Source organism: Myodes glareolus, chromosome 2 (assembly GCF_982192425.1).
Source record: "Myodes glareolus chromosome 2, mMyoGla1.1, whole genome shotgun sequence".
Lineage (NCBI taxonomy): Eukaryota > Metazoa > Chordata > Mammalia > Rodentia > Cricetidae > Myodes > Myodes glareolus.
The window spans coordinates 68,092,547-68,114,187 of NC_142027.1; the positions used below are offsets into that span (position 1 = coordinate 68,092,547).

Consider the following 21,641-nt stretch of genomic DNA (forward strand, 5'->3'; position numbering starts at 1 on the left):
AGATTAATTTTTAAAAATTAATTTAATTTTTACTTTAAAAAATCAGCAGAATAGCCAAGCAGTAATTTAATAAATACAGTTTCTGTGTAATTTTTGGGTGTAAGCTAGCGGGGCGGCCCTGACAAACAAGGGGCCCTGCGCTCCCTGTAACATGAAAGATGGAGGCAATCATCTTTGTAGATGATTTTGTAGAATCATCTTTCTATTTCATGATTTCTACAAAATCATTTTGTAGAAAAAAGGGTTTGTAAAACCCTTTGTAGAAGGGTTACAGCAAATGTGCACAGAAAACAAGTTCACCATCACTGACCATTAGGGGAAATGCAAACTAGAATCACCAAAACATCATTACACACCTATGAAAACACAGAATAAGCAATAGTGATAACACCAAATGCTGGCACCAATGTGGAGAAACTACTGCACACTCCTTCCTGGAATTTTAGGAAAGAATTTGGCTGTTTCTTAGAAAATTAAACCTACAACTACCACATGAACCAACAACTGTAGTTTTGGAAATGAAGGTTTATGTGCACATAAAAACTTTTGCAATATCCCAAGGTGGAAATGACTCAGATGTCTTTAAAGCATGAGTCTTTAAACAAACTGTGGCAGATCCATATAATGGAATACTACTCAGTCTAAAAAGATCCGATTAGCATAGTTTCTCCTGCTTTTAATCCCAACACTTGGGAGGTCGAGGCAGGAGGACTGCAATGAATTTCAGACCATTCTCATACATTTACTAGTAAGCTAGCAAAGGCTACATAGTAAACTTTGTCTCAAAAAGACAGCAAAGCAAGCCAGGCGGTGGTGGTGCACACTTTAATCCCAGAACTTAGGAGGCAGGCGGATGTCTGTGAGTTCGAGGCCAGCCTGGTCTACAAGAGCTAGTTCCAGGACAGGCTCCAAAGCTACAGAGAAGCCCTGTCTCAAAAATCCCATAAAAAAAAAAAAAGGCAAAACAAAACACAAATTAGTAATATCAACAATGTAGTTAAATTTAAACATTAAAGGAAAACACCAACCACACTGTGCATATTTATTTTTAAAATTTCCATAACATCTTTATGAATTGTTTGAAATGACAGACATACAGAAGTGGACAACAGATCACAGGATTCCAGAGTTTAGGAGGGACTGGGTTGGGAGGAAAGTGGGCGTGTCTAAATGAGCAACATGAGGTCCTTGTGGTAAGCCTGTCCCCAGGCTGTCTGTGCCTATGTGGTGTGCTGGTGAGCACACTGTAAACAGGCTTTTCAGAATGGCTCCTATCAGGAAATTACAGGCCATCAGTTCTTCCACACTGTTTATACCTTCTTAGGGTTATAGTTACAGAAACACCATTGTATTTCCTTTTTTTCTTCCAGCTTCCAGATACTAAATCAACATTTGCTTGTATAGTCACATGTGGATTCTTCCAGTTTGTGATTCAAAACAATCCTGTAATCACTTACGATTATTATGAAGAACTCAGAATATTTTCTATACACAGTAGCTGGCATTTGATGTTCAAGACAGAGAACACAGTCAGAAATGAACTGACAAAGATATATGTGGAAACACAGCCTTACTTTTGCCTCTGCTGATCGATCCAGAATTTACAGCTCTTTCTGACAAATTCACAGCCCATTCCTCGGCCCCAGTCCAGTTTCTCTGCCATGCTGTAATTCGCTTTGTACCAGCTGCGGAAACAATGCAAAGAAAGCACCTTTTATTGACTCTAGCTCCTCCTACAGATCCCCACAATGTGCACAACAATGACTCAGCAGGGACCCCGGAGGCCATGGCCAGAGCTGTACACTGTAATGGACCCCAGAGCCCATGGTCAGAGTTGCACACTGTAACAGACCCCAGAACCCATGGCCAGAGCTGCACATTGTAATGGACCCTGGAGGCCATTGTCAGAGCTGCACACTGGACCCCGGAGACCAGGGCCAGAGTTGCACACTGTAATGGACCCCGGAAGCCATGGCCAGAGCTGCACACTGTAATGGACCCCGGAGACCAGGGCCAGAGTTGCACACTGTAATGGACCCCGGAAGCTATGGCCAGAGCTGCACACTGTAATGGACCCTGGAGGCCATGGCCAGATCTGCACACTGTAATGGACCCCGGAGGCCATGGCCAGATCTGCACACTGTAATGGACCCTGGAGGCCATGGCCAGAGCTGCACACTGTAAAGCCCTTGCTGCAGGAGGGCTGCTGCACAGGACTGTGAGAAAAGGTTTTTAAATCAAAGGCAGTTTAGCCAGCAAATTCTCCAGCTTCAGGGCATCCAAAGTCGCCTTCTGGCCTCTGTGGGTACTCACATACACACAGCATAGACATACACAAATAAAATAAGCCGGGTGTGTGGTACACCCTTTAATCCTGGCACTGGTGAGGCAGATATCTATGAATTTGAGGCTAGCCTAATCTACAGTGTGAGTTTCAGGCCAGACAGAACTATAAGACCCTGTCTCAAATAATCAAACAAAACTCCAAAAAATAAAAATTTTAAAATTCTAATCTAACCTGAGGAAGTCAGATAAACTAAAATATTCTAAATAATGGGTTTTACAAAAGACAATTAAAAAGTGCTAACAGAAGTGTACTACCAGCAAAACTGATCTGGTGTGGGACCTGAGGCTTATATGAGGAAGCACTGGAAGCAGGGTTTCCAGGGGTGACTGGGTACAAGATCATTTAGTGGGCTGGGTGAGCCGTCCTTTCTTTTGAAAGCAGCAGAAGGAACTGTGCTGCGGGCAGTAAAGGTAAATCTGTTCTCAGGAGACTGACGTTCGGGTTTTATATGAAATTCCAACTCTTGATTGATAATCACCAAGTGCTACGCTGTGGTTTAGGGCGTTCCTTACGGGAGCTCGGGTGAGCCTCAGAAGCCTCGACGGAGTATTACCGTTACTGCTAAAAGTGAGGGCCGCAGACACCGGCACACACCGGCTAAGGGACAGTGCCTGGGATTCAGAGCTTTGGTTTCAATGTCTCTATGAGCTTTAAGACGTGAGCTGTAACCCACATAACGTGAAAGCCATCTTTATATACACATATACTTCTATATACACACACAGTCATGTCATAAATAATTTCAGAATACTTCCATCAGCCCCTCCCTAAATAAACCAAGTTCCTGTCCCCATCTCCCATTCCTGACAAACACTACTTAACATAATGTTTACAAGGCTCATACATGTTGTAGTGTATTGCAGAATCTCTGGATTTTTCTTTCTTTTTTTCAGACTTTAGTGTGGGGACAGTTTTAAAGTACTAGCAAAATGAGTAGAGGGTACAAAGAGTTCCTAGATTCTTCCTACCTCTACAGACTCATAGCGTCCCTCACCCAAGTTACATATTGGTTATACCAATGAATTTACACGGGAATGCCATTACTACCAAAATCCACAGTGCACATTAGGCTTCACTCTTGGTATTGCAGGTTCTTTTAGGTATGTATTCTCTGCCTCGCATGCATGCATAAAGCCCCTAAGTCTGATCTCTAGCACTACAAGAAAAGAAGGGGGAAATGAAGGGAGGGAGGGAGGGAGGGAAGGCATCTATCAACAAGATGCCACATGTATGGTTTAGTGCCCCACCCTGTCTTCTGTGTATCCATCTCTCCTTCTTGCACCAACCCTGGCAACCACCTCCTTACAGTTTTATCCTTCGTCATACGGTGGACTTGTAGTCTGAAGCCTTTGCGGACTGGCTTCTTCCACTCAGTATCCACGTCTTCTCATGGATTGTAGCTCATTTGTTGTTAGTGTTAAATAAATACAGAAGTGGACAACAGATCACAGGATTCCAGAGTTTAGGGAGGGGATGGGTTGTACCAGCTAAGAATCGAAACAATAGTGGAGAGGGTACCTAAACCGCCCTTCCCCTGCAATCAGATTGATTGTCATCATAGAACCTTCATCCAGTAACTGATGGAAGCAGATGCAGAGATCCACAGCTAAAGGCTGGACTGAACTCCTGGAATCCAGTCATAGAGAGGGAGGAGCGATATCATGAGCAAAGGGGCCAAGACCATGATGGGGATACCCAAGGAAACAGCTGACTTGAGCTAGTGGAAGCTCACTGACTCTGGACTGACAGCTGGGGAACCAGCCTAAAATCGAACTAGGCCCTCTGAATGTGGGTGACAGGTGTATGGCTTGGGCAGTTTATGGGGCCACTTGCAGTGGAACCAGTATTTGTTCCTAGTGCATGATCTGGCTTTTTGAAGCCCATTCCCTACGGAAGGATACCTTGTTCAGCCTAGATACAGTGGGGAGGGCCTTGGTCCTGCCTCAAGTGATGCGACAGATTTTGTTGACTCCCCATGGGGAGCCTCAATGACCTGTGTCTTAACTCCCACTCTTTCCCCCTGAATTAACAGGCAGGAAGCTAATTCCCACCTGAGCTGATTTCTTGCTCTCATTAAGCTAATTCACTCTTGGTTTTCTAGATCTCACTGATTAGTTTGTACCGTTAGGGAAAAACTGCGTCAATCAAATCCTTTCTGACCTAGATCTCTGGTTCTCATTAAACAGAAAAGAGAATTTCTTAGTCTCATTATCATTATCATCATCACCATCTTTATTATTATTACACCACTATCATTATTTAATGGGCACATCTATGTTAGGGATAGAACCTCGAATACGCCAGGCAGTGTTCTACAATGAAGCCACCGCAGCCCACTCCTCTCACTTTTACTGAGACTGTTCTCAGAGTCAGGTATGAGCTCTGTGTTTTGTCATGACTTCTGTATTTTAAAATCTTTATACTTCTGTGGTGATCTGAATGAGAATCCCCCCACCCCACATAGGTCCATATATTTGAACTATTTGGGAAGGGTTAGTTGTGGCTGTGTTGGAGATATGACACTGGGGGGCAGGGCTTTGAGGTTTCAAAGTACTCCTGTGAGTCCCAGTGCTCTTTCTGCCTCCTGGCTGTGGATCAAATGAGCTTTCAGCTGGCTCCTACACTCCAGCATTGTACACTGTAGCCCTCTGAACCCGTAAACCAAAATAAACGCTTTCTTCTAGAAGTCGCCTTGGTTACAAGGTTTTATCACAGCAGCAGAAAAAGAACTAAGATGACTTTTTTTTTCAATTTTTAAATCTAGTTTTAATTTTTTTTGAAAATTTATTTATCTTTTATATGTATGGGTGTATGTCTGAAGGTATGTCTGTGGACAATACACATGCCTAGAGCCTCAGAAGGCCAGAAGACCGTACCAGATCCTCCTGAACTGGAGTTGTGGGCAGCTGTGAGCTTCCACCTGGGTGCTCAGAATTAAACCTAGGTCCTCTGGAAGAGTAGCCAGTTTTCTTAACTGCTGAGCCATCTCTCCAGCCCCTAAATCTTTATACTTCATTGACCCCTCAAAAGTTAAGGCAATATCAGTTATTTTCATGGTGTGTGGTTTTTTAATTTCTGAGGCAAAGCCTTATTATGCAGCGAAGACTGAAACTCAGTCACCCCGCGTCAGCCTCTGGAGCACTAGGATTAGAATTACAGGCAGAATCACCGTGTCAGTTCACTACTAGGGAGGGTTCAATAATACTTTTATCATTGGCTTTCAAGTTCGATGCTATTTTTAAATTTCTTGTAGGCTGTTTTAGAAAAAACAAGAAGCAATATGCTCCTACTAAAATTACTATGACTCTGTTAAGTAGAAGTTATATAAGGTGTTTTATTTAAATAAAACATTTCACTGTTCTACAAGAGAGTTCCAATCATTTAAAAACTAGGACTCTGCTGGGAATGGTGGCACTCCCTGTAATCCCCGCAGCTGAGGCAGAGCAGATGGATTTCTGTGATTTTAAGGTCAGGCTGGTCTACAGAGCAAGTTCCAGGTAAGCAGAAGTACACTGTTTTGAAAATACCAAATAAAACAAAACAGCAACAAAAAGCCTGGAAATTTACGCATCACTCATTTAATAATTTAAAACTATGTAGGTTAGTTTTCCCTTCATAATAGCATGGCTTCATAGTATCTTAGATTTTGTTATATTTACTCTGTTATATTAAGAACAAACTGCACAAAAGTCAAAGAATTGGTAAGTACAATTTGCTTTGGAATATCAGCATTTTCTTAAGCTACATTTTGAATATTATTTCATTTTATAAACTCGTCATTTTCTCGTGGTCATCTTACCCAGTGTCCTCCATTAATGCCAGAGTGATTCGAGAGAGGACTCGGTTCTGGGTGTGAGAACCAGTCATTGCTTCATTCTGAAAATTACCAACAGATTTTATTAGGAAAGAACTCTATGATCCCTATGCATATTTAAGATGTTTCATGTGGTTAAATTTTCTAGAAAATTATCAAATACAAAAGCTTTTAAAGCATCTAGCTGAGGAAGTAGACTACTCTCTGATTCCCGCCGTAACAGACAGCAGCAGCGGAGACTTCCTGATGAAAATGAACACAGCATGCACGGGATGAGGGTCCCTACTGCAAACAGTTACTCTCCCTGAGCAGCGTCAAGTGAGCGGGCGGTTGAGAAGGGCCGTCAGGAGGAACGTTTATATGGGTCTGCAAGGGAAGCCCTTCCCCAATTCTCAACTTTGTGACCACAGAAACCTATACTAACATTAGTGCAGAACAAGCATGGCAGAACCAGGGACCAAGGGATTAGGGCAAAATACCCAGCTGCTTAGCAGTTTAATTTACATCTTATGACTCCTACCAGGCAGCCACCTCCTGGTGAGGGTTCCAGGCCCTGCAGGCAGCAAGTCTCATGCTGGGCCACTCTAGCGGTCTCTGAGTCTCTACACGACACTGAGTGTTCTTTCTCCATACCTTAACACCACCTTTAATATAACAGTCCAGGGACACAATGCTTATTTAACAGAATCAATGAAGCTAATAAAATTGGTATTCTTGGGTCTTCTACTGAAAAGCACATAAAATTTCATTTCTGGCCAGTCTATAGTTTTCAAGGAAATCACTTAAGAAAATTCCTTTAGGAAAATACAAAGACAGAAATGCCCATAGGAAGAATGAGGGTATTTGCTTTCGTAAGTGTCTGCCATTGTTACTCTTTGTGACCTAGACCACAGCAGCTGAGAAACTCATTCTTCCTGCGCTTATAACCTTCAGTCATGAGCTCTGCTTGCTGCAACCATCTAAACAGAAATATAGAAACACACCTTCTAGCCAAGGCATTTCCCTTCAGAGTCTTAATTCTCCCTCCAGATTCTTCCTGTGTAAACCAATGTGACCTGGGATTAACTTTCTAGCTCTATTCCCCGGAAACCTAATAAGACAGGACATTTCCTGGCAAGAGCACATGAGAGGAAAGGCCTGTTGATGCACCTTGGCCTTGGGAGAACTATAGTGAAACCACTAGTCACCACTAGTCACAGCGGGATGTCACTGTGGAGCGACTATGGGGGCACCCCTGTGGGGTCTGAAAGACCCCAGCTCCTCTGTGGCTCACAGTCCTCTGAAGCCCAACTAGATCTCACATTCATCCGAGGGACAGTTTTGTGTTTCTGTACTGCAACTGGGGGGAGCGGCACTGCTGACAGCCACCAGGTGTAACACAAGGAAAACAACCAGTTCTGCTGTGCTGTGCTGTGTGTGCCAGCGTCCTTCTAAGAAACTGTCCCCACACGGCCTGCTGAGGGTTTGAGAGTGTGCTGTTTAGTGGAGCTAAGAATGTCCACTACCCCACCACTCTGGAGGGCACACACGGCAGTCGCTCGTCACATCTTCTTTTGAGGCAGGTTCTCACTATGTAGCTCTGGCTGGCCTGGAACTTATTACATATACCAGGGTAGCCTCACACTCACAGAGATCCACCTGCCTCTGCCTCCTAAGTTCTGAAACTAAAATGTGTGCCACCATGCCCATTGTTTTAATATGAAAATTTAGGACTAGGATATATCTCAGACATAAGAAAAAAAATGCCAAGCACGCATATGGTTATGGCTTCAATCCCAGTACCACAAAAGCAAAATCACAACAGCTTTAGTCTGGCATAGTGTACACATCTACAATCCCAGCATTCAGAAGCAAGAGGGCTGCTGTAAGTTCAAGGCCAGCCTGGACTACATAATAAGACACTGTCTTAAAAACAAAACAAAACAAAAAGATTTATTATTTAAAACATAATGTTTAGTAACACAGGCCTGTTTTGTTTACGTAACTGAATATTGTGCAGCCCTTAACAATTAGGAGATCCAAGGGTGCAGTCTATGCTACCAATGTATGTTCCACCTTACTTCATAGCCTGTTTGAATCTCAATTCCAAAGTAATTTTGGAATTACTTTAGCTTGATTTACTTTAGTAAATTCATTCTCCTTCCAGATTCTCTCTATACAAATGTTTATACAGAAACACATTACATAAAATTGAGTCATGCGCATGAATTATGCTAATAAAGATAAACACTGAACAAGACTGAACAGACCTCCAGCAACCGCTTTTCCCAGTGGTTGAGCTCAGTGCCCATCCCGCCTTGATTCTCAAGTTCCATCCCCTCTAGAATTGGGCAGTTAAAGTGCTTCCGTGCTTCTTCCTGGGAACAGAGAAACAAACAACCACAGCATAAGACGACAGCACTCCGTATCACAGGGTAGAATACAGCAGTATGAAAGATTAGTTTGATGAAACAGAAACTCTTTAAAATACAGTTTTAATATAGTCAAATATTTTGATATTATTATCACATTCCTCTTGGCTAGAAAAACTATTATTTCTCTTAATATTTTCTTCTCTCTTTGAAGGTTGAATTTAAAAACTATTTATGTGTGTGCGTATTTGTGTGCAGGACACAGGCAGGAGGGTGTCGGAGGGTCTTGAAGCTGGAGTTACAGGCATTTGTGGGATTTCCAGCATGCTACCTAGGTGATGGACTCTGGTTCTCCTGGCTGCACAGTAAACACCCTAACTCACTAGCCACCTCTTCACTTTCTGACTTTAAGGGACATACAGATTTTACATACAACACATGCTTGTTATTAGAGGCAAGGGGACTAGGAGTTCAGGTCATCATTGCCTACAGAGAGTACAGCCTGGACTACATGTGACCTCAACAAACACAAAGTCACATTAAAAAAAAAATAAATTAGGCCAGGTGGTGGTGGTGCATACCGAATTTAATCTCAGCACTCAGAGGCAGAGGAAGGCAGATCTCTGTGAGTTTGAGGCCAGTCTGGTCTAAGAGAAAGCTCCAGGACAGGTTCTAAAACTACACAGAGAATCCTTGTTTCAAAAAATAAACAAAAAGACTATTATGATTACTGCTTATAATTCTGATATCAATAATTTCATATCTATCATAAATTGGCAATTTATAATTGTACATAGTGATGAAAAAAATTTGAAATGTATGCCCTGGCAATGCTGAAGCATGCAGGGCGGCCCATATATGGCGGTTCTGTTGAACTTGTCCATATTGGGTTCATGATCTAAGATGATGAGAATGACTGACCAGGTCTCTTCCTCACACACTGTTATAGGGTAGAGTAATGTGATGATTTATGAATATTATGGAATAGTTTAATCAAGCTAATTATCATATCTATCATCTCAAATACTTATTTGACTTATGAAAATATTTGAGAACAAGAATATGATCAAAATAGATTACATACATGTGTGAAAATGTCACAATGAAGCCTACTATTATGTATAACTAATATATACCAGTAAAAACTTAAAAAATAATGTTTGAAAGTTATTCCCTAGCAACTTAAAAAATATTTATTTTATGTGTATTTGTGTGTCCCTGAGTACAGGTCTGTGCATACAGTACCCACGGAGGCCAAAAAAAGACATCAGATTCCCTGACACTGGAATTATAGAGAGTTGTGGGCTGCACGTCGGTGGTGGGAACTGAACTCAGGTCCCCTGAAAGAACAGTGAGTGCTCTTAGCCACTGAGCCATGGCTCCAGCCCCACCTTAGCAATTTTTAAATGTACAATATTAACTTATTCACTATAGATCTGATTAAAAAATTGATTTTTTAATAAGGAAAAAGCCTTTCTTCCTCTTTGAAATCCTATGCCATTCCTTCCATGCCCGCCCCTGTCATCTGTAACCCCCACCTGATGCCTCTGTGTGCCCACTATCTGACTGTGATGACCTTGACTGCCCTTCCTTCACCCCGAGTACGGGGTACACAGATGTGCACGACATGTCAGCTCACTTTATGGAATGCTGGGACGGAACCCAGGGCTTCCACCACCTGAGTCCACGCCAGCGTGCACTGTTTCAGACAGCACACGCAAACACCGAGTGTTCCTCAGCGTGTGCTTAGCTCACTTCACCCACACAATGATCTTGAGTGCCATGCATGTCATAAGTGACAGTCTCCCTCCACTTTAAGGCTGAACGCTGCCTCACTCTGTATATACACAACACATTTTCACATAGTTATGTACTAGGGGCATTTAGGCAGATCCCAGAACTTGACTACTGTGACTTGTGCTGCATAAATATGTGAGCAGAAAATTGATTTCATACTGGATAACTGAATATCCAAAAGCAGGATGGCTGGATTTTGTGGCAATTCTACTTTAGTTCACGGGAGCTTTCCTTAATGGAGGTAGCTATCCACATGCCCAACAATAGGGCATATTTTCTCTGTAGACCAACCAATGCACCTCATGTTCTGTCTTTTTGATAAAAGTCAAAAGCATATCTTATTGGAGTTCTATTATTTTTCAATAGTTAGTAATGCTGGACATTTTTATATATCTATTACTTCTTTGCAGGGTTTTTTGTTTTTTATATATAAATTTTATTTTGTTTTTATTGAGCTATACATTTTTTTAAAGCAGATATGGTGGTGCACGCCTTTAATCTCAGCACTCAGGAGGCAGAGGCAGGTGGATCTCTGTGATTCTGAGGCCAGCCTGGCCTGATCTACAGAGCAAATTCTCAACAGCCAGGGATACAAAGAGATCCTGTATTAAAAAAAAAAAAAGGAAAACAAAAGCCTTTTCAGGTCCTTTGCCCATTATTTGTTGCTGGTTTTACTTTCCTTTTAGGGGCTACGGTGACACTATGTAACCTAGGCTGGCCTAGGCTCCATCCTTTGCCTCAGAATCCCAAGTGCTATGATTACAGGCATACACCATGTCTTCTTGTCCATTTTCCAGGTAAGGTTTGTGTTTTCTTGCAGTTACAGTCTTAAGTATTTTATAGTAGCTTCTTAGAATACATGCAAATATTTTGTCCCGACCCGAAGGCTTCTCACCCCGCCAACTGCATCACTGATGTGCAGCTTGTTCCTTTCCATTTTAACAGTTTCTAAAACAACTCAGTGGTCCTCTTGATGACAGCGTATATGTGGGGCAATCTGATATTACTCAGAAACATCCCAGTTATGGCAGTTTTCTTGATTTTTAGCCTTCAATAATTATAACAAGGGATTTCATATATGAAACTGCTACCAAACCAGGTAGGACTGCATTTATGCATCCATCACTTCAGGGTTGCTGGAACATTGACATCCTCCAAATGGCTACATCTCCTGAGTCATGATGTCAGGTGAACCCCTGATTACATTCACCTCATCTTCTTTGGCAGGAATACCCAAAACCGTACATAGTGAAAGTGACAGATTCTTTTCCATACTAGATTTTGGCAAGAAGAGTAGTTCTTAGCTCAGCGTGTATTATATGGGCCTTCTTGAAATGTCAGCTCACTGAATGAGCCTTTCGGGTTGAGGTTACGGTCTTTTAAAGCCATCTCCAACAAAGCAAGCACCAGTAGCTATCTCCCCCATGGCTTCTTTCTTCCCTCTATTTAGGTGTGTGCCCCAGGAAGGCCAAACGGAGATGTGAGTGAGCTGAGCCCAGAGTCCCCGTGCTCCTCCTCCTATGTTTATTTATGAGTGTTTCGCCCGCACGTCTGTGCACCACATGCATGCCTGGTGCCCACAGAAGCCAGAAGAGGGTCTGGAGCTCCTAGGACTGGAGTTACGGATAGCTGTGAGCAGTCATGTGGATGCTGAGACTCACACCCAGGTCCTCTGTAGGAACTGGACGTGCTCTTAACCACTAGCCATTGCCCCTACCCCTGCCCCAGCCATGGCTGCTGCTTCTTTTTCTGTTTAAATAACTTTGTGTGCAGTATGTGTACATGATCCTGTGTTTGTGCATGTGGAAGTCAGAAGTCAGTACCTGGTATGTCCCTTAAATGGTTTTTCTCCACCTAACTGTGTGTGTGTGTGTGTGTGTGTGTGTGTGTGTGTGTGTACTCACTGAACCTGGAGCTAACCCATTGGCCAGCTAGGTTAGACTAGGTTAGACTAGCTGACCAATCACCTGAACTCTAGGAATCTGCCTGTCTCCACTCCTCCATCAACTTCTGGGGTTACAGATAAGAACTAGCTGTTTTGGCTTTTTATTTTTAAACCATAGGATCTGAATTTTGGTGTTTGTATGGAGGAACTTGCAGACTGAGCCATCGCCCCATGCTGAATAATGCTGCTCCTCCCTAGGCACAAACACCTCTCACCTCCTGTCTTAGAGCAGCAGGTTGGATGGGGATGCACTGCCAAATTTCCACTTCCTCACCTCGGTCCTGGTTTGCTGCTTTATTAAACTGTCTTCCTACATTTTCTATTACAGACTGAAATTTCGGCACTCATTCTTAAACAGAAATGACCAGTAAAGCAAGGACTATAATGAAAAAGGAGACACGAAGAAGTTCCAGGATACTTACAACAACACGAGGTGTCACCAGGAGATACACAGTGTGGCGGACTACCTTATTATTTCGCACATTCCACTGCCGCTCCACTTTCCGAACTACTTTATCACTCCACTGGTACAATCCAAGACTGTAATTACAGAAGGAAATAGTCATTCTGCCAGGTTAGTACGACTGTAAATGTGACAGTACTTATAACATATGAAATTGAAATTCTTGAGAGTCTACTATGTACTACATCCATGTAATGCACTTATAAACATTTTATTTTCTTTCTTGAGACAGGATCTCACTATGAAGCCCTAGCTGGCCTTGCAAGACCAGGCTGGCCTTGAACTCTCACAGATCCACCCATCTTTGCCTCCGGAATACTTCAGTTACAGTGTACCACCACACCCAGGCTCATAAGGATTTTCTAACCATCTCTTGTAGGTAAAAGGCAGAGGCTTAGGGAGATGAAAGCACTTGTTCAAAAGATCACATAGTAATGCTGAGCTGGGACAACGCTGACTGCCTGGCTGGAGACCCAGTCCAGGACGCTGTAGATGCGAGACAAGCACTCAGTAGCTGACTAGACCCAGCTCTCAGTGGCCTCTTCTGACAAGTTTATGGCATTTAAAGAAAAAGACAAAAGGAAGAAGAAGAGGAAGTAAGTAAAGAAACCAAAGCAGAGACAGACCCAAGCATATAAGGAAACCGAACAAAAAATATCGTCATATTAGTGAAAATGATTTAATTATTATGTCCTGAAACTGGTTATCCATCAAGGAAAAATATTATTTCATGTCATCTACTAAATTAAATTCTAGATCAGGAAAATGGTAGAGTACACGTCTCTGGAAACCCTGGCGTGAAATCAACAAGAACTTGGCCAAATTAACTTTTTCAGAGCCTTGGAAATCAGCAATGAGCTGCCTCAATCTGAGAAGCACTTATTCATGAAAGATGGATGAGTTTCATGAAGAACAGGCAGCTCCGTGGGTCCCATGCCCTGTCTACAACTTCCAGGCCACTGTGAAAGCAGTAACTCAGGATGATGGGAGCATCCTGGGTTTTAAAAGGGTATTATTCTCTACTGCTCTGGAGAAATGCTGTCTAGAGCCAAGGACACAAAGAGATGGCAAGGCATTTAAAAGATGAACTATGTAATTAATTCTCTGAGAGGGCCGCAGTAGCTACAGTCACATCAGATGAGAGAGACGTGAAACAAAGTTCCTGTAGAGACCAGAACATCCAACAATGATAAAGGGGCTGCAGAAGAACCCAGAAACATATCTATCAGAACTAAAATGCTAGGCTACAGATGAAGCTGGGCTGGTACAGTGCTTGAGCTGAGTCTGGTCCCCAGCATCGTGTAAAGAGGTTCTGTATTACCTGTAATACAGAATTCAAGGTCATCCTTAGCTACATTTAAGTTCGAAGCTAGCCAGGCATATTAGGCCCTTTCTCGGGTGTAGGGAGTGGGGTGAGGGAGCAGTTCCTTTTATATTTACTGCATAACATATCTACTTCCAATATCAAGATTTTGGTATTTTTGAAAGAGGCACCTTATTTAAAAATTTAAAAAACCTTATTTAAAAAAGAGGCACCTTATATTTGGACCTTATTTAAAAATGAATATAGATCAGCCTGCCTCAGCAGATGGGGGAGGGAGTGGGCATGGCTTGTCTCTTAAAGAGACAGAACCATTACAATAAAAATTAATTAAAATTTTATCTTTTAATTATGTGCTGTGTGCATGTCACTTATGTGCAGGTACCAGGACAATAAGAGAAGGGGTCAGATCCTCCGGACCTCAAGTTACAAGCAGTTATGGGCCTTGTGATAAAACTCAGATACTCTGGAGGAGCAGCAAGTGTTCTGAACTGCTGAGCCATCTCTCCAGTACCAAGTGTTCGTTTTTTCAATCCAAAATGTATTTATTATTATTATCTCTGTGTGTGTATGTATGTATGTATGTGTATGTATGTGTATATCATGTGTCATGTATGTGTTGTTAGGCTTGTACAGGAAGCTCTTTCCCTGCTGAGCCATCTTGCCAGTACCAGATGAACTGCTAATGGCTACCCTACATCAGACTCTGAGAAAGGGACAGGACCAGTCAGCACCTGGGAGGCTTCCCTGTGACACTGCCCAGTGACAGCCACTTTACAGCAGTTGGCAGACGGTTCCCTAAAGTAAAGCCATTATCTTTTATTATCGCCAGTACTGATTTCCATATAAATGAACTATTTGAGTTACTTTGTTCTGTAGTATACCCGAGTATGTTTCTGCGTACAGCAAAGGTGTAATTTGTTCTGTAGTATACCTGAGTATGTTTCTGCGTACAGCAAAGGTGTAAATTGTTCTGTAGTATACCCGAGTATGTTTCTGCGTACAGCAAAGGTGTAATTTGTTCTGTAGTATACCTGAGTATGTTTCTGCGTACAGCAAAGGTGTAATTTGTTCTGTAGTATACCCGAGTATGTTTCTGCGTACAGCAAAGGTGTAATTTGTTCTGTAGTATACCTGAGTATGTTTCTGCGTACAGCAAAGGTGTAATTTGTTCTGTAGTATACCCGAGTATGTTTCTGCGTACAGCAAAGGTGTAATTTGTTCTGTAGTATACCTGAGTATGTTTCTGCGTACAGCAAAGGTGTAATTTGTTCTGTAGTATACCCGAGTATGTTTCTGCGTACAGCAAAGGTGTAATTTGTTCTGTAGTATACCCGAGTATGTTTCTGCGTACAGCAAAGGTGTAATTTGTTTTTTGCTGATGCTGGGACTGAACCTATGACCTCAGGTGCACATACTGACCCAGCCAATAGTGCACTCTTTTTTAAGTATTACATAGTTTTCAGTTTTTTTAAAAAAGATTTATTTATTTATTATATATACAGTGTTTTGGCATGGAGGGCACCAGATCTCATTACAGATGGTTGTGAGCCATCATGTGGTTTTTGAGAACTGAACTCAGGACCTCTGAAAGAGCAGCCTGTGCTCTTAACCTCTGAGCCATCTCTCCAGACCCCTAGTTTTCAGTTTTATACACATATTATAATTTACTTATTGAACCTAATTTTGATAGATTTTGAGGTGGTTCATATTTGGCTGTTAATCATAAAATTGTCATGAATATTTCCATGTATTATTATGGATATGAACCCTTATTTTATATATATATATATATATATATATATATATATATATATATATATATCACGCTGATGGTTATTGTCCTGATGGTTATTGTTTATCAGTGACTAACTGATAAACTGATAAACTGTTTTCAGCATTGCTTGTTTTAGGCTCAGAACCTCTTAAAACACTGCTAATTTAGTAGGTTAAATAAATAAAACCCCAGAAGTAACCACTTCATGTCTCCCCACAGCCTATCTATGAGTTATAATATGGTGGGAAGAGCCCTGAGAGGCAAGGGGTGTCCTGGTCCTCTGGACACACCATCTCAAATTTGTTTTGTCTTAGTATCCTCAGCTCCTTTAGGTTGGCCATGAAGTCACTGCCATTCACTGCATGGACAGTGTTGTGATTCTCAGGTTCTAGCACCCTCTAAAGAAGAATAAGAATGAAAATCACAAATACCTATAGTTGAAAGGCGGGAGGCCATCTGCAGACCGTGAGGTCAGGGGAGTTCCATCTTGATCATGGTAGAATGCAAAAAGCCCAGCAGAGAAACCCTGGAAGGAAGAATTCAAAGCGCCCTACAGCAGGATGCTAAGTCAGAGCACAGACACAGCAGCACCCACCATCCAGGATGCTGACATAGTCATACAGTAGGATGCTCAGTCAGAGCACAGGTAACTGCATCTGTTATCGAGGAGGTGTGGATATTAGTCACAAGAGTGCCACGCGGCTCTGCAGAAGTTACCCCAGCCTTCAATGGCAAGTCAGTGAGCTGTATTTACAGTTTGAAACACTCAACTACTGCTGTAAACATTTTAAAAGATTATTTTTATTTTTATTCACAGGCATCTGTCTGTGTGAACGTACCCACGTATGCGTGGGTGCTCTCAGGGGCCAGAAGAGGGTGCTAGATGCCATGGAGCTGGAGCGAGGGTGGTTGCAATCTGCCCCAAATGGCTGTGAGGATCTGGTTGGGTCTTCTGAAAGAGCAGTATGCATTCTTAGCCTCTGGGTCGCCTCTCCAGTCCACTGATGTAAACGTTCAATACAAGATTTTCTAAATATACTATATGTTTTAAATTTGCCTTCAGGCTATACATATCAATGCTATGTTATTACCATACTTCCAGGCACACACTACAGAGCACGGGGAATTATACTTTTTAGTTCATCAGTGTGGTTTTATAGGCATTTTAGTATCTTTCCTTGTTGGAGACCCTGTCATGGATCATTTCCAAATGTGGAACAATGAATTACAGGACCAATCCCCACCACTTCAGTGGCCTTTATCTATAAATATCAGATCTAAGTATCATCTATTTATACTAAACACAACCTAAGGCACCATGGACAATGATAACAGGGACATTTTAGTGCTATCTTCTTCACCCAAATTTACTAAATGTCAAAACTGCAGCCACTACTACTAAAAATTATTAACACTATTGAATGGTATACGGAGCTGGGGATCAAGTCTACTCCTAACAGCATATATAAAAGCTCAATGTCTAAGCCTCAAATTGGCACTATATACACATACATATATCTACATTTATTTCTCTCTGTGTGTATATGTGCACCAGAGGCAGTCAGTTGGTAGAATGGCTGTCTACTGTGTATGAAGCCCTGGATTTAATCCCAGCACTGCATACACTGTGTACGGTAGCACACACTTGTAATCATGGTCAGGATCTCAAATGCAAGAATTACAGGCCTGAGTCAGCACATCTGGCTTGAAGATGCTTTTTAGAAGTTTAATCATCTCTTCGAAAGTCCTACTTACCCAATGGCCATGTTAGTTTACTTGTAAATTATATCAGATAGCAAAACTCAACCTACTCCCATCCTGACCACTAAAAATTCCTGTCGAAAGAAACACAACTAACTAGGTTTTACCAAACATGACCCTAGGAATTCACATATCATTGAAAGCATGTATTAAGACCACAGCATAAACAATAAATCAGCAGTCTGAAGGAAATGACAGAAGTTAATAGCATTTACCAGGGCATGAATGATCTCATGCTTCACTGTGGACAGCATCCCAATAAACTCTTGCGGTTGGGTGGAGATCATATTTGGACACAGGTTAGCATATCCTGCTATTGGCCTGTTAAAATAAACATGACATTTTCCACTATATTTCAGAGTAGTAATTACAATATTTGCTAACCTATACTTCTCTACAAAAGACAGCTCAAGGACATTATTTGTTTACTATTAAATTCTAACTCTCTCTCTCTCTCTCTCTCTCTCTCTCTCTCTCTCTCTCTCTAACTGTTAATACCCATACCTTTTGCTTTCCAATGGCAAGGAAAAGCAACACCTGTTTTTGAGGGGTACAGAGGCACCATAGGGGCTTTCAAGTGCTCAACACCCTGAGCAATTAACTCCACGTATCTTGCTGTCTTTCAAGGAGGTGGCAAACAGACAATAGGAATGAACCCAAACTTTTCTCTACCCTCGCTTTAACCGCCCACTGTGGAAATAGCATAATCTCACTAAATTATAGCTGTCTACTTATAACAAACTTTTGTCCTATTTAAATAGCTGGAATCGCAGGCCTGTTTAAATGACCTTCTGGCAGGATTAGGTCCACATGGCTTTTTGCTAGTATGAATTTCTACCCACTCCACTTCTCTTTCTCTTCCTTGTTTCTGGGCTGAACGCAGGGCCTCACACTGGCTAAGCAAACGCTCTACTACAATGCTTCATCCCCAGCTTTTTGTTTTCCACTTTGATATAGGATCTTACTAACGTGCCTATACTAAACCAAGCAATTCTTGCATTTCTAGCACCTGGGAAGTAGAAGCAAGAGGAGCACTTTGGAGTTCAAGGCCAGCCTGGAGTCCAGTGTAGCAGCCAGGCCTTTGGAGTAAGAAGCTTTCAAAAACAAACAACAACAAACTAGCCTTAAACTTTGACTTTGCCTGAGGTGGCCTTTCAAGCAGCCAAGACTGCAAGTACACACCTCTCTCCACCCCCAGAGGAGGGTCCCTTACCTATTTATTTGGCTAAAGCCTATCACTGCTCAGGCTGCAGCTAAAATTTCACTTCTTCAAAAAGAGGTCTTCCTTCCCAGATCAAAAGAAACAATATTCCTTGTAATTCAGTCCCTTTGATCTATGCCACAGGATCCTGTATGAAGTATGTATCACATCTGAAAGCATCATGCTTACTCGCAGGCCTACTTAGCCATTATTTGTCTCCTTATACAATCTGTAAAAGGCAGGAGGCAAGCACACAGGTCTGTTTGCTCACCTCCTTTATTGGCGGTAATCAGATGGCCATGAGCTCACACAACACAGAGTTCTGAGGACTCAGAATAACTGGGTGGGGGTGGCACACACGCCTTTGTAATCTAAGCACTCGGGAGTGAGGAGCAGGAGGACAAGGAATTCAAGGTCATCCACATTCAAGTCACTTAGTGAGCTCCAGGCCAGGCTGGTCAGCCAGACCACATCCCACGGAGGCAGGGAGCAGGACCAAAGATACTGTGCTGCCTTTTGTTCCACACCAACCCTCTCCAAAGAAACCCAATCTTTCCCCAGGTGTGATGAGTTCCACAGTCACTCGTACAAAGCCATTTATTCTTTTACCTATTCATGCACATCAAATGGCACCATTACAGTGCCACAGATAAATAAAGAGCAGAGTAACAGAACTAAACACCTCTCAGTTACAGGACTCTCATGCCCGACTCCTACCCTGAATTCTCTCAGCAGAAGGCCAGCAGATCCAGTAGGTGCTTTCAGCATCATGAGATGCAGAAATGAGACGACCTAATTTAGATTCAGGCAACCTGGGACTTCTATATTCTTTTCCTCACTCATCCAGGTAAGTCACCTTGAACCTCACATATAAAGTTCAACATAGCTTTTATATGTTTTTAAAAGCTCACAGTATAACAGAATATGCTCAAACAATTGGAAATATATAAGGAAGGCTGAAGAGATGCTCGGCAGTTGAGAGAACAGGCTACTCTTCAAGAAGACCTGGTTCAAGTCCCAGTACTCACACAGTGGCTCACAACTTGTCTGTAACTCTGCAGCCACACAGTAAATAAGCGGTACACAGACAAATATGCAAACAAAACACCCATATACATAAAACCAAACTTTTTTGAAAATAAATATATAAAGAAGACAGTAAAAATATTGTTATCCGCCCCCTCCCTTGTCTCTTCTAATGTCCAACATCAGAGGCTACTACTGTCAATAATACCATGCATGTTATTTTCAAACCATCTTAGTTTGCCCAAGATTCAACAGTTCCCTCTGTCTCCTCTAACGTGGGACATTCAGTGCCACAGCTAGGACAGGACATCCTAAACTGGGATGACTGCAAATTCTGTATTTCGGAGTCTTTTCCTTAGAATATCCAAATACACATAGGTACTCTGTTTTTGCAATGTTCTTTCAACACTTTATATAAAAAATGTGATTTTGTATAGATGCAATCCATATGGTTTAGTTCAAATTGAGGGAAAGAACTAGATTTTGAAGTACAAATGAAAGTGTACGTCTCAAAAATATACCACTGCCTTTAACCCCAGCACTCGGGAGGCAGAGGCAGGCGGAGCTCTGTGAGAGTGTTCTAGGACTTATAGTACCAGGGATTGAAGGCATGTGCCACCACCCTCTGGCTAAATTTATTTTTATTTATTTTTAGATTCTTTTTTCATTTTATGTGTACGAGTGTTTGGCCTGCATGCATGTATGTGCACATGTATGACTGGTGTCTGCAGAGGTCTGAAGTTATCTGATCTCCTAAAACTGGAGTTAAGAACCACCCTGTGGGTACTGGGAACTGAACCTGTGTCCTCTGCAAGAGCAAGAGCTCTGGATCACCGAGGCATCGCTCCGGGTCCTGTATTTTCTAATTAGATGCAGATGAGCCTGAGTAAGTGTGTGTGTGTGTGTGTGTGTGTGTGTGTGTGTGTGTGTGCGCGCGCGCGCGCGTGCAGTACTCCCGGAGGACAGATGAGGGCACTAGAGGCTCACACAGGCAGTCGTGAGCTAGCCTGGTGCGGGTGCTGGAGATGGAACTAGAGTCCTTTGGAAAAGCAGCAAACGGGCTTAGTCACCTGGTCATCTCTGCAGCCCCCCTAACCTATCTTTGCTGGGTTCTCTGTAATGCAGTGAGAAGAAGAAACAATCACACTGTAGTGCCTGACTGCTTTCACAAGACATGCTTATTTCCTCAGGCCCTTCAGGAATTGGAAGCATACATCTGTAAGCCCACTACCCAGAAGCCAAGGCGAGAGGATCACTAAAGTTCAGTGCCGACTGGGGGTTACTTAGCAACACCCCAGCTCAAAAATAAATGAATACACAAACACACCAAAGAAAAAAATAAACTCTCTGAAGTTGACGAGCCTTTGGATAGAAAGGTAGACAGACAGGTCATGAAATGCATACAAATCAAACATGCTAACTTGTGAACTTCACACTGTAACTCTTAAGTCAATGGTTCTCAACCTTCCTAATGGTGCAACCCTTTAATACAATCCTCATGCTGTGGTGACCCTAGCTGTAACATTATCTTTGTTGCTACTTCATAAATGTAATTTTGCTACTTTTATGAACTGTAATGTAAATATTGTTGGAGCTAGAGGTTTGCCAGAGGGGTCACAACCCACAGGCTGAGAACCACTGCTCTAGGTCACGTGAGAGTTACTACTTCCTTTAACTAGTTTTCTGGTGTGTCATAGGAAATCTTTTGCATATGTAATCAATTTTTATTGACTTACCCAGTAAGTAAGAAGTTAAGTTGGTAGGTAATTACAAGTAAAATACTAGAATATTCTTATACTCTTACAGTGTAAGATGTTAAAGGTAAAATTTAAAGTCCA

General features: G+C 42.2%; 1 protein-coding gene across 3 annotated transcripts in view; it reads right to left on the reverse strand.

The window, feature by feature from the left end:
- Positions 1-21,641, reverse strand: part of Lmln (leishmanolysin like peptidase) — a 52,532-nt gene that overhangs the window by 18,358 nt on the left and 12,533 nt on the right. The window contains exons 7-12 of one of the 3 annotated variants that reach the window (XM_085685477.2): positions 17,792-17,897; positions 16,247-16,341; positions 12,677-12,794; positions 8,411-8,518; positions 6,147-6,223; positions 1,575-1,685 (exon numbers count right to left, since the gene is read on the reverse strand). In XM_085685477.2, coding sequence (XP_085541603.2) covers positions 1,575-1,685; positions 6,147-6,223; positions 8,411-8,518; positions 12,677-12,794; positions 16,247-16,341; positions 17,792-17,897 — 615 coding nt within the window. Of the gene's footprint in view, positions 1-1,574; positions 1,686-6,146; positions 6,224-8,410; positions 8,519-12,676; positions 12,795-16,246; positions 16,366-17,791; positions 17,898-21,641 lie in introns of all 3 variants that reach the window. The other 2 variants (XM_085685476.2, XM_085685478.2) reach the window with 2 other exon arrangements.